This window comes from Diabrotica undecimpunctata, chromosome 3 (genome assembly GCF_040954645.1).
Source record: "Diabrotica undecimpunctata isolate CICGRU chromosome 3, icDiaUnde3, whole genome shotgun sequence".
In the NCBI taxonomy this organism is placed as follows: domain Eukaryota; kingdom Metazoa; phylum Arthropoda; class Insecta; order Coleoptera; family Chrysomelidae; genus Diabrotica; species Diabrotica undecimpunctata.
Genome location: NC_092805.1, coordinates 56,600,057 through 56,613,077, shown reverse-complemented (window position 1 = coordinate 56,613,077; position 13,021 = coordinate 56,600,057). Strand labels below are relative to the sequence as shown.

At 33.5% G+C, this 13,021-nt stretch overlaps 1 protein-coding gene across 1 annotated transcript in view; it reads left to right on the top strand.

Moving 5' to 3' along the window:
- nSMase (neutral sphingomyelinase) overlaps positions 1-13,021 on the top strand; it is a 47,939-nt gene that overhangs the window by 4,172 nt on the left and 30,746 nt on the right. Inside the window, exon 4 of the mRNA XM_072525962.1 lies at positions 992-1,149. Coding sequence (XP_072382063.1) covers positions 992-1,149 — 158 coding nt within the window. The remainder of the gene's footprint in view (positions 1-991; positions 1,150-13,021) is intronic.

The window sequence follows — 13,021 nt, the reverse complement described above, 5'->3', positions numbered from 1 at the left end:
AACTTTTCAATAGTCAGAAGATTAAAACAAAGACGGGCTGACACCAACAGTATTCATCCTGACTCTTAAATATGTGACAAGACAGCTGAATATAGGAAGAGGTAATCTCCTCACAAATAAATCCAGAGACCAGACTAGAAATAAATATTCAAAAGACAAAAAAACTGAACAAGCAAGAGCTGGAGGAAATAGACGCACACTTGAATTAGAAGACGATATTGGAAGTGTAGAAAGTTTCACATATCTGGGAGTTACAATAAACACGGATGGAACAGAAGAACCAGAAATTTAAATTAGAATAGTAAAGGAAATAGCAAAATAAAGGAAAATAGCTTACTTTTATAGATAGTATGTTATGAATGCGAGACATAGGTGATGATAGAAGATACAAAACGAAAGCTGGAAGTCCACGAACGAAAAGTTCTAGATATTTGGACCTATTAACGAAAACGGAGTATAAAGATACAGGTACAACCATGAGCTCTACCAACTGTTCAAATAGGCACTGATCTCAGAATTCGCTAAACTTCAGAGACTTCAATGGGCTGGTCATGTAGTGAGAATGGAGACCGGAAGATTGCCAAAAAGAGCCCTAGATAGTAAAATGTAGGGCGCAAGACCAAAAGGAAGGCCACGGAAAAGGTGGGAGGATGAAATTGCAGCGGACGCGCAAAATTTGCTAGACGTTAGAACCTGGAGAAGATCGGCGCGGGACCGGAAAGGTTGGAGGCATAGTTTAGAGGAGGTCAAGGCTGAAGTTGGGTTGTAGCGCCATTGGAAAGAGAAAGGAACCACAGACAATATTGTCACTTAGTAAAATAGACCTGTATATTAGTAATTTAATATAAGCTTAACTGAGATGCATTTTTGTATTTCAGATTTTGTTCTTTTGGAATATTTTATTTTAAGAATTTTAATTTTTATGTTATGATATGAATCATACCAATTATACAAATTCAACTTAATTATTATCAATTTTTTTTTATTTCAGTTGCATGCTGAATATAATCGCAATAATGATGAATATGAAGCTCATAGAATTTTACAGGCATATGATGTTGCTCAGTTTATTAAGCTCACTTCCCAAGGTGTTGATTTAACAGTATTAGCAGGTGATTTGAATACTCTACCTGGTGATATTGCCTATAGGTGAGTATATGTATACATTTCTGTCAATATAATATACAGGTTTGGAAATCCAAGAATACATAACAGATACATCTTGCAGTTCTGTAAATATCTAATACCTCTCATAACATTTTATAGTCCAAAACGGACTAGAGTTTTTAAATAGGTACTTTAACGGTATGAAAATTTGAGCAAAGTGTATTTAGCAATAAATTCTAAAGATATCTAATGCCCTTTTTTCGACCAAAACTTGGTTTTGCACCATTTGAAATTTTAATATATGTATTTTAATTTGGTATCCATTGAAACAGAATTTATATAAGCTATATTTTTGGGTCTATTTGTTCAGACAATTCCAAAATGGAATTTTGTTAATTTCAAAAAAATATATTTGTTGCAAAATATAATAAATTGATGTTTGCCAGAAAACATATCCCACTTTTAATAATAAAACTAAATAACTCAAAAAAAAATGTTGTGACCCCTTCTATGTTTTGACCTTACAGTACTCGCGAACGGTGCAGGGGACCGGCTGAAATCTTTATAAATGGGGGGGAGGGGTATATGTATCGATCCGTCCGTGTGTACTTTTCTCTGAACTGAAATAGACTTGGTGCGACTACTCATGTTATTATTTTGTCTAAAAGTTGTTAAGTTATATCGGTTAAGTCTCTTTTTGCTTTTACTAGTTTTCTTTAATATGTATGTCATAAATTCTTAGTAGATATATATAAAATTAAAATTTTCACAATATCTGATTTCAAATTATTTTATACCAACCACAAGTGTATGTGAGTAAACAACCATATTGGCCATTTCAAATGGATAACAGTACAAAAGCAGTTGTAGAAAGACTTTCTCAGCACATAAATGGCACCAACAGATAACTGTTTATTTGTAATTTACTATAAATTCAGGTCGGTCCATCAGCTTCTCGATGTTTTGATTTGGTAATGGGACAACAGTTGCTTCTAACATACCAAAGAAAAATCACAATGTTCTACTAATATCGATTATACACTATGAAGATGACATTGACCTTTATGCAAACCCGGAAATGATTTTGTCATATAATCAAACAAAAGGGGGCATTGATATGGCAGATAAATTATGCGCTCAATATAATTGTGCTTGTGCCACCTGACAATTTCCAATGATACCTTATTTTTATAGCATGTTAAATGTGGCAGCTATTAGTGGTTCTTCAACACCACATAAAGAATTTCTACTGATGCTATCAATGTCCCTTGCGAATGCATATCAAAGAGTGTGCTATTTCCATCAATTTACTTAGGACTATTAGACCGAGGTTGCAAGAAATCTGTTGTTTGGAATTATAACAAGGATAATCAGAGAGGATGCTGGGGCCATTGTACGCTGTAATTTGCGTGATTGAAAAAAAGAACAGAAAAACGAAACACCTTTGTCATCATTGTGGAAAATGTCTATATTTACAACACATACATGCTATGCGTGTTACCTGTGAATATACAGGGATGAGTGCCTTAAGAACCGGCAAAATAACGCAAAAGATAGAAAACATAATACGTTGTAGAATAAAAAGAGATGAAAGTAGTAGATGTGAGAAATTATCGATATAAACCTATAATTTACTTTACATTACATTAGAATTATCGAAAATTTCCCACCTTTAGACGTTAGCTTATAAGTTGGTTGACTTCAGTCATAGTAATACGTATCACGTAATGTAAGTAAAAACAGTTTAAATAGGAGTATTTTTTTATCCAAAATTAAAGTATTGATCAAAAATAAACTATGATTTGAGACGTCGCATACACTCTTCTTAATACAGAATTATCATAGCTTGTTATTCTGTATTCGTCAACACAGAATTAATTATCAAATTACTACTAATTAAACTGTTTATTTACATTTGCTTTATTGCCTTCAATTAGTTTTTACTTTATGCGAAATTTAAAAAATGTTAATGTTCGACGTCATTCTTGTAATATTATGACTGAAGTCAACTAGCTCATAAGCTAACGTCTAAAGGTGGGAAACTATCGATAGTCCTAATATAATGTAATGTAAATTAGAGGTTTCTATCGATAGTTTCCCACCTCTACTACTTTCATCTCTTTTTATTTCACAACGTATTATGTTTTCTATCTTTTGCGTTATTTTGCCGGTTCTTAAGGCACTCATCACTGTATAATTAAGGTTGTATGGCGTTTTACAACAAATATGTTTTTACTTCTTTGTTTTAGCTTTTTTGTATTGAAACATTCCCTTTTTATTGCATTAATGCAACGTGTCCCTATAAAGGTTTTTTTTTATTATTAATAAAATTGTTTAAAAGTTGTTTGCATTTTGTATTTAGTTAATATAATTAATAAAGATAGCAAAATAAACAAAACATGATAAAAATTAAAATTATTTAAGTCAGGCACTAAAAAAAGCGAACCCGGAATTCTAGACCGTGTGCGAGCACTTACATCCTAAATTTTGCTGCGAGTAATGGAAGGATAAAGAAAATTACATTCAGTTATTGGTCAGTTTATAGAAATGTAAAGGTATTTAAAGTATTGTTAATAGACTAATACATTCAATTGGCATTTAAAAGTAAAACAATCTTTGTAATTACCAAAATTAAAAAGTTTTAAAAAACCCCTTCGCGACTTCAAATCTTTTTGAGTAAAATGCAAGTAGATATTAAAAATATTACACTATACAAGGCCTAATATTCTAGTTTATTAATAAAATAAATCCGCACCATATGTGGCTTTAAAATTAATGCATTATAGTAGTAAAAACAAATGTCAAAATAATTGGTTTAGTAGACAATGCAGTTTGTTAATAAAAAGCAACTAAAGTATATTACACAGTTTGAGATAATTTTATTTTATTGTGATAACCATGACAAAATTATGACTTTAATGCAAGATTTTTTAATTAACATTGTTATTAAAAAAAGTTTTATTCATCATAATTACAATAAAATTAAATATGAATACAAGTAATAAACTATTAAAAATAATCAAAATATTTAGTAATTAGGTATAATTATAAACTAATTGAAAAATATTTCTGATCTTATAAGTTTCTTTAAAGACTATGTAGGTATTATCTCATTAATCCGGTCAATTTAGACATAAAAATAGCGGTCAAATAACAAAAATTCCCGAACAGCCAAATATTGGTGGAGAGCTGGGGTTTACCATTACAAATAAAGTTTTAAAAATCCCCATCGACCATAAGTTATTCGGGATCAAAGGTCAAAATTTGAGATTTTTTGGATTTTCATCGAAAACGGTAAGTTTTACCAAAAAAACCTCACACCAAAGTTGTAGATCTTACAATTCGCTACAAAAATAGTCTTTGTGATTTTTTTCCCAAGAGTTAATATTCCTGAGATATCACGATTCTAAGAGTTACATTATACATGATATGCACATATAAGCCACGTATATACATATCAGGCATTTAACCAGATTTGTCCCAGAGATGCCATATGGCAACAGGTTACACTTAGGTAAACTCCTTTTACCCTATGAAGGCCGATATGTAATTAAGATACGATCAGTGGGCTTCAAACAGTGGGACGTTAATATTTAATTCCGATCGCTTGAAAAGTAAAAATATTTAATTTCCTGTATTTTATGTTCAGTAATAATATTGGATTTTACAATATGTATAATATTTTAATATTATATACACAATATGTATATACAGGGCGGTTAAAAGAAATGGGACGGAATATTTCGAATAATCGAAATTATTTGTCGACATCAAATGTTCATCAAGGTCTCTATAAGTCTCTATTTTACATAGAGTGAAAATTATACGAATGGTTTTGCATGCAGTTAAATTGGAAAATACTTGCCTAGTTGCTGGTATGTCCAAATTTGAATAAAATACATCCAAGACTTTACTTTCTGCAGACACTGTATTAAATATAACCTTGAAACACATTGACACTAAATCACTTCCGAGTTTTCAGCGAAACAAAAGGTTTAAACAGGTGTAGTCCAGTAATTAATACCAAAGCTATTGAGAGTATGAAGTCCAGTAATTAGACCGAAGGTACTTTATCGTTTAACTTAAACACGCCACAAAGTCCGAATTGAATTTCCGAAACACTTTTTTGTTTCTTCTTTTTAGCAAACGATTTGTCCTATTCACTGTCTGATATTTCACTAGCAGAGTCGTCACTATCTGAATTGTCTATCCGAATAATTAGAGACCGGACCTCATCTATAACTCGTTCGGTTTGAAAAGACTGAACGATTATGTCTTCCGTATGTCTAATACAATTTTGCCATTGTTCTGCCTTTATTTGTTCTAGCGATTCTTTCCATAAACCAAGAACGCTAGAATCTTTTGTTTTGGATGCATGTTTATCATAAAAATATTTGGCTATACCCCAAACTAACTCAATTGCATTATAGTGGCAATGGTAGGGCGGAAGTCGAAGAACTTCATGTCCATATTTAAGAGCCATTTGGTCAGTAACAAAATTTTTTTGAATTTTGTGCTCTCCACACCTTTGAAGTAAATCGACTTTTAAAAATATGTCACTGTGATAAATTTTCTTTTCTATCAACCACAACTTTATTTCTTCTTTTGTCCAGCTACTTGAAGGAAATCTCTCTTCTACTCTTGAGTGGTAGGATGCATTATCCAACACTATTATGGATGGTCGCTCCAATTTTTTTAACAAATTTTCTTCAAACCATTTTTCAAAAATATTTGCATCCATATTTCCATGGTAATCACCTGTATTCTTTGTGGACGAAAAAATTAAACTAGCGTCAGGAATAAAACCCTCATCATTTCCAGCATGAAGTATACTGTAGCGTTTACCATTACCGGAACGACTAGAAGAATAACATTTCGTGGTGCCATCTTGCCAAGATGATTTTGACATATTTCCTTTAGCGAAAATCCAAGTTTCGTCTAAAAATACAACTTGCCTCGGACTATCAGGCATTTGGTAAGGTAGTGTAAAATATATCGCCGCTTATCTGGTCCGCTAGTAATAAAGTTACCAGCATTTAATGGCAAAGCGGTCTTCTTAGGTGAAAAATCCTATAGGCATCACGGATCGACCGACCACGACCAACCGTCCAACGGCGATCAACCAACTTTTGTATTTTTATTTTTAAACTCACATTACTCGTTCGTGTTCCATCGACCGACCGTCAAACTCAAAACCACTTGAAAACGTCAGGAAGCTGTAGCAACATAACCACATTTTTGTAATATTATTTTACTGGGCTTTTTCTAGAAAATTGAATTGTGAATAGAATTAGCAGCGATAATTCTACTGATAAATTGTTTATCGCTTATTTATTTTAAGACGTCTTCGTAGGCATAGGGGACAGTTTGGGTGCGTGACATTTTTTTAAAAAGATACCAATAAGGAGAATTCTTAGTTCAGTATCGTCACTCGTTTAATAGTGAATAACGTCGAAATTTAATGAGTGAAATAAAAATGTCGAAAATGCAAGATTTCAATTACATGAAAAAGTAAGTAGCTTTATTTTGTCCTTTTATTTTGATTTTGCTCTGATGTTTGTACATGAATAATAATAATAATTGTTATATGAAGAGTTATATAATACTCAGTAACCAGTGATATTGTCGTATCTTTTATTTTTATGAGTTTTGAGTAGTTTTTTGTTTGGTGTTGCCATATGGCATCGCTGGGCTATAGTGGGCTTTTTATTGTAAATTACTGTAAAATATTTTGTTAGGCCCATATAACACTCAAAATGGTGGAAATGGGGTAGTTTTGCTTGTTTTAATGAAATTTTCACATTTTATTTCTACATTCGTTTTAAATTTACTAGAAAATGTTATTATTGTTAATTATTGTTGTTTACAGGGTACAAATTTTTTATTTTTTTTTATGTTTGTAGAAAGATATCGCTAAAAGAGGCATTGGATTATTTGGATGAAATAACGTCCGATGATGACGAACCTAAAGTCATATATATAGAACGTCCAGAGATAGAAGATGGTACTGTAAGTGGTGAGGATGATGGTCCAGATGAAGAAGAAGCTAGGCCGGATATTCTTTGCGCTGGACAGTTAAAAACCGGTTGTGAGATAATATTATTGTCTGGCAAACGAATTGATTCAATTGATCAAATTACGTTGAAATCAGATTCAGAAGAGTGGGAGTGTGAGTTTGAGGAATTTGATCAAGATGAAATTTTGAACGACGTTTTGGAAACTTCTAGTGCTAACATTGTAACAGATATCTTGGACATTCATACTTCATTCAAGTCGACAATCCCAATTCCACCCTCTGATAAGAATACTAAATTTGTTTGGAGTGAAGACAATTGTTCTTCAATGATTCCGATTTTTCCGCCTGCAAATTACGAAGACTGCGGTGGAATAAAAGCTCACGAGCAGTTTGAAAAATTTGTTGATAACGATTGGCTTCAACATATTTGTAATGAGTCTGGGAAATATGCTGTTTTTTTAGGCAAACACAACCCTAATATTACTGAGGATGAATTAAAAGTTTTTATTGGAATTTTACTTGTGATTGGTTATAATTACCAATCACGAATTAGAACGCTATGGAGTACTTATGAAGACCTTCAAAACAATATGGTAAGGAACTCCATGCGCAGAAACAGATTTCAACAAATATTGCAGTTTCTTCATTTTGAAGATAGCCTAAAAAAAGGCACGAAATGGATAAGATGTGGAAGCTTCGACCCATTACAGATAACTTAAAAGCAAACATGATAAAACATTTTCACCCTGAACAGCATCTATCATATGACGAAACTATGATTGCTTACTTTGGCAGACATGGCTGCAAACAATTTATTAAAGGAAAACCGCTTCGTTTCAGATATAAGGTTAGGTCTTTATGCATGCCATCTGGTTACCTTGTTAATTTCGAAATATATCAGGGTAAAAACTGCAGAATGAACCCGAAGTATGAAGAACGATTTGGTAAATGCGCTGCACCACTGGTTTGTATGATTGATGACTTTACATCTGATGTTCAACAACTGCCCTTTTTACTGTATTTTGATAACCTCTTTACTGGCTTTTATCAAAATATAAGCCTTTATCGTATTGGAAACAAAGGTAAAAAATGGTGGAGTTCTATATTCACGTGGCTGATCGACGTTTAGTGCAGAATGCTTGGTAACTGCATAGAAGTGCACATCCCACAACGTCTCAACAAGAATTTAGACGCCATATTGCCACTTATTACTGCAAGCATTACGGAGAACCTCCTAAACGACCTGGGCCTTCCCGGAAACGAAAAAGTGAAGGTCTTATGAAACTCTTCGGTATGATGGACTTAACCATTGGCCTGTGCCACTCGAAAACAAAAGAAGGTGTGCTATGGATTCCTGCAAAACTATTGGTCGTACTGGCTGTAAAAAATGGGGAATCGGTCTTTGCATTAAATGCTTCGAAAATTATCATACTGAAATGTAAAATACCTTTTAATTAAAAGATTGTAGTATAGTGGTCTGACTTTTATTAAAAAAAAGAGAAACTTGCGGTATGACCCAGTGTTGCCATATGGCAACATGCCTTGAACAAAAAACCGTTTTTCAAATAAACAAATAATTATTGAAATTAAGTTTAATATAATCATTGTTATTTATTACAAAAAAAACCCGAACATTTAACAAAAAAAGTTCTGGGACATATCGGGTTGAGACCAGTGGCGGCTTTTGGGGATAGGCAGGATAGGCCGGGCTTACCCAATAATTTTAAGAGCTTTAAAATTGAAAAACATATATTCAAAAATTATGTTAATGCATGTAAATAACTTTTAAATGTACTAAATCACTCAATGCATTAGCGACCGTTAAAACAACTATCTTATTATATTACCATAGAAAGCATCGAATCGTATTCAGGCATTTTAAATATCATTAATATGCCCGATCGGAACTGGCCGACCCAGCTCACATAAGATTCCCGTAAAAAAAGCGTTTGAAGTTAAGCAGCTTGCCGGACAACGATTTATATTGTCGTGTTTATGCTTGCTGTTTAGGCACCAGACGATCGGGCCTACGTCGACCATCGTTGTCACTTGTAATGTAATTATCGAATTGTAATATAAATTTTCTTTTAAATTATGATAAAAAAATATGTAACATAATCTATAATTGTAACATATTTTTAAACAAACAACACAATTGCAAACAAGTGCACGGTTGCCCAAATAAATTTAAAAAAATTCGTAAAATTCGAAGAAAAAAAATCACATTTGCATGATTTCTATATCGCCTGATTGTATGCAACTTATATATGTGAGATTGTTTTATAACTGATACATAAAAATGAGTTTTTATGACACTTTACCAGGTTGCAGTAATAGTAATGTTGATAGTGAGTGTTTGGACATTGTTGTTTCACTATTGGAATCGCCATTATCTAGAAGAACTGAAATTGATAAAAAAAAATTATTATGAATGAAAGGCCTACTCTAACATTGCGTATTGACCAAAAAGATGGGAAAAAGGTGCGTACTTTTAATTGCTCTTGGTATGATGTCTACAAATGGTTGTCTGGAAGTATTACGAAAAACAGACAATATTGTTGACCGTGTTTGTTATTTTCTAATAAGAAATGTGTATGGACTTGTGAAGGATACTTTGTTTTAAAAAATATGTCTGCCTCCTTAAAAAAACATTCCAGTTGCAAGGAACATTTAAGTAATTTCCTGTCCTTTAAGGATGTACAGAAGAGGGCGTTTTCTGTTCGCAATTTGCTAAATGAAAAATCGAAAATCGCAAAAATTAGATACAACGCTGAAGTTAAAATGAACAGAGAAATCAGTCAGAGAAAAATTAATTAGGGGGGGGGGTCGTGACCCCTGCCTCTGGATCCGTCACTGATTACACATAACTATATGTAATTTGCTGGCTTGGCCTACCCAAAATTTTACCACACCAGCCGCCACTGGTTGAGACAAGTATAAATACATATTTGTGTCTCTTTTGTATATATTCTGAAAACATTTATTCAAAAGGTAGTCAGTTCCTAACTTAATCCCTTCTACCCACGTGGCCTTGTAAAACATCTGGCTCTTCTATTGTCCGTAGGTCTCGTTCATATACCTGATTCTTTTAGTGCTAAAGGTTCAGTTCAAGTGAATATACGTATTTCTTACCATTTATCATATTTACAAGCGTCTACCATTTATGTTATTTGTGATATTTTAAAGCTCTAAATAAAGGTCTCAGTTTTGCTCTATTTCCAATAAACTTTTAAGTGAAGATAAAACAATTGTGCTTGATCATGGAATTCCAAATTTAATCGAGGCTAGTTTCGCGAGATGTGATGAGTTTACTGAGTATTTATTAATCAATACTGAGGTTGATCGTACAAACGCTACTTACATTATTGATGGAGGACACCTACTACATCATTTGTGTGGGATCGAAAAGAAACCTTTAGCGTTATTTTTGATAAATATGTTCAGTATATATGCAGACATTATGGGCTTATAGTGACGGTAGTCTTTGACGGCTACAGTGGCTCGACAAAGAATATTAAAGCTGCGAACAACGTCGTCAAATATTAATAATAAATCTCGTTTCATTTCCATGTTAAGTGACAAATTAACAGCTACTAATATTGCACGAGTTAAAAACAGTTATGGGAGTTAACATTTTTATTTGCTTTTAATAAAAATACGATTATGATTTATGATATTGTATAAAACAATTTTTACACAGTTTTACAGTACATTTTTCATAATATTTTAGTGGTGTGGCATTACAATTTTCTCCTGGACATTGTCACGTTTGTCCATGAAGTGTTATTTCCTGTAGTATCCTTGTAATAATACGACAATTACGGTAAATAGTTTTATTTTACTAAAATACCCGCTAAAAGGGTGAACACAAATGTTTATATTTTTACAGCAATTTTACAAGTGTCCTTTTTTTAGGTTGACAGCTGACGGTTGCCAGACAGCCGTCAGCTAACACCCTAAGGTCGGGTTCACACTGTCTAAGCTTACGACACTACAATACCTCCCCTCACAAATTCAAGCGCTGGGGTTGTTTAATATTACGCTTTGGTCGTTCACTTATATTAACCTGACCCTTTTCAGTTGTAACTTCAGATGCAGTCTGAGGATAAGGCTGATCAGCTAAACTTTCATTGATTTTAATTTCTTCCTGTCCCAGAGTCTCATTCGTTTGAGAATAGGGCTCGTTTATTGACTCATTTAATAACAATTTTGGTTGGCCATTCAAATGTATAGCACTAGGCCCCTGTTCGCCACTTGACCACTTATTTTCAAGACCTTCCCTATAAACTTTTTCAACCTGATCCTCCACTACATCCGATTGATTCCGCCGAATTTGATTCAAATGCCTCTTCCAAATCAAATTCTCATGAATCAGTTTACACAAATAAATCCTATCATTTAAAACTTCATCTATTACACTCTCTACCCATATTTTTCTATTTGGATTTCGATAGTCCCTGCACCAAACTCTATCCGCCTCTACAAAACTATCTTCTCTTTTTCCTTTATAATAAAAAATTTGATTTTCAGCTTTTTCTTTTGATGAAACCCCTTTTAGAGACAATAAATCTAAACGTGTACGTACCTTAAAACGTGTGGCCGCAATTGGCAACAAACTTTACAGTTATTGACCTGCTGCTCAATCTCGTTATCTAGCGATGGCCACCAGAAATAGGAACGGGCGCTGGACTTCATCTTCGTCATACCTTCATGATTACTGTGTAATTCTTTAAGTAACTGCCCTCTCAGTGCAACAGGAATTACCGCGCGATACCCCCACATTATAATTCCTTGCTCAATAAAAAGCTCCTACCTCCTAGCTATAAATGGTTTCAATAGTTCATTTTCTGTATGCTTCGGAAATCCATATCTAATAAAATTGAACACTTTGCCCAAAATTGGATCTTTTCTTGATTCTGATCTCAGTTTTATTGAATCTATAGGTATTAAACTCTCAACCATGTTTAAATAATCATATTCAGGCTCATCATTTTCATAATCATCCTGTAAAGGCAATCGTGACAACGCATCTTCTCTTGAGTTATCCACTCCTCTGATAAACCTAAAAGTGTAATCAAAACCAGCTAGAAATAAAGACCATCTTTGAATTCGACCCGCCGCCATTTTCCGTCCACCGCCAACTTCCGTCCCGCCAAATATTGGTACAATTTAGATACCGACCAGTAGACAGCCAGAGCCTCCTTCATAATTTGAGAATAATTTCGCCCTGCTTTGTTTAATACCCTCGAGATATAGCATATAGGCCTCTCACTCCCATCTGGTAAAACATGAGACAGAACTCCTCCGATTCCATAATCACTCGCATCACACGCTAAACGAATTGGTTTATCTGGGTCATAATGTACTAAAATCTTTTGTGAAGCTAACTCAGTCTTTGCATATTGAAAAGCATTTTCACATTGTTTTGTCCATTTAAATTTTTTCATTTTCCCTACTAACTCATATAAGGGTTTTAATTTCCCTTGTAAATTTTCACAAAAACGAGAATAATAATTTATCATTCCCGCGAAAGCCCTAACCTCTGTAATATTTTTGGGTCTAGGAGCACTTATGATTGCCCTTACCTTTTCTTCGTCTTTTTCCAACCCATTTTGTGATATTTTGTGTCCCAAATAATAAATGTTTTCTTTGAAAAATTCGCATTTTTTTTCGTTTAATCTAAACCCTGCTCTTTCTAGTCGCTTTAACACCTCCTCCAAGTTTTCTAAATGCTCTCTATCGTCTTTCCCTGTTACTACATCGTCCAGAAAATTTACTGTACCCCGACACCCCTGCAAAACCTTTTCAATTACATTTTGAAAAATAGAACAGGCTGGCTTCGTGCCATAAGGTAACCGCTTTATTCTATATATACCTAGAGGTGTGCTCCAAGATAAT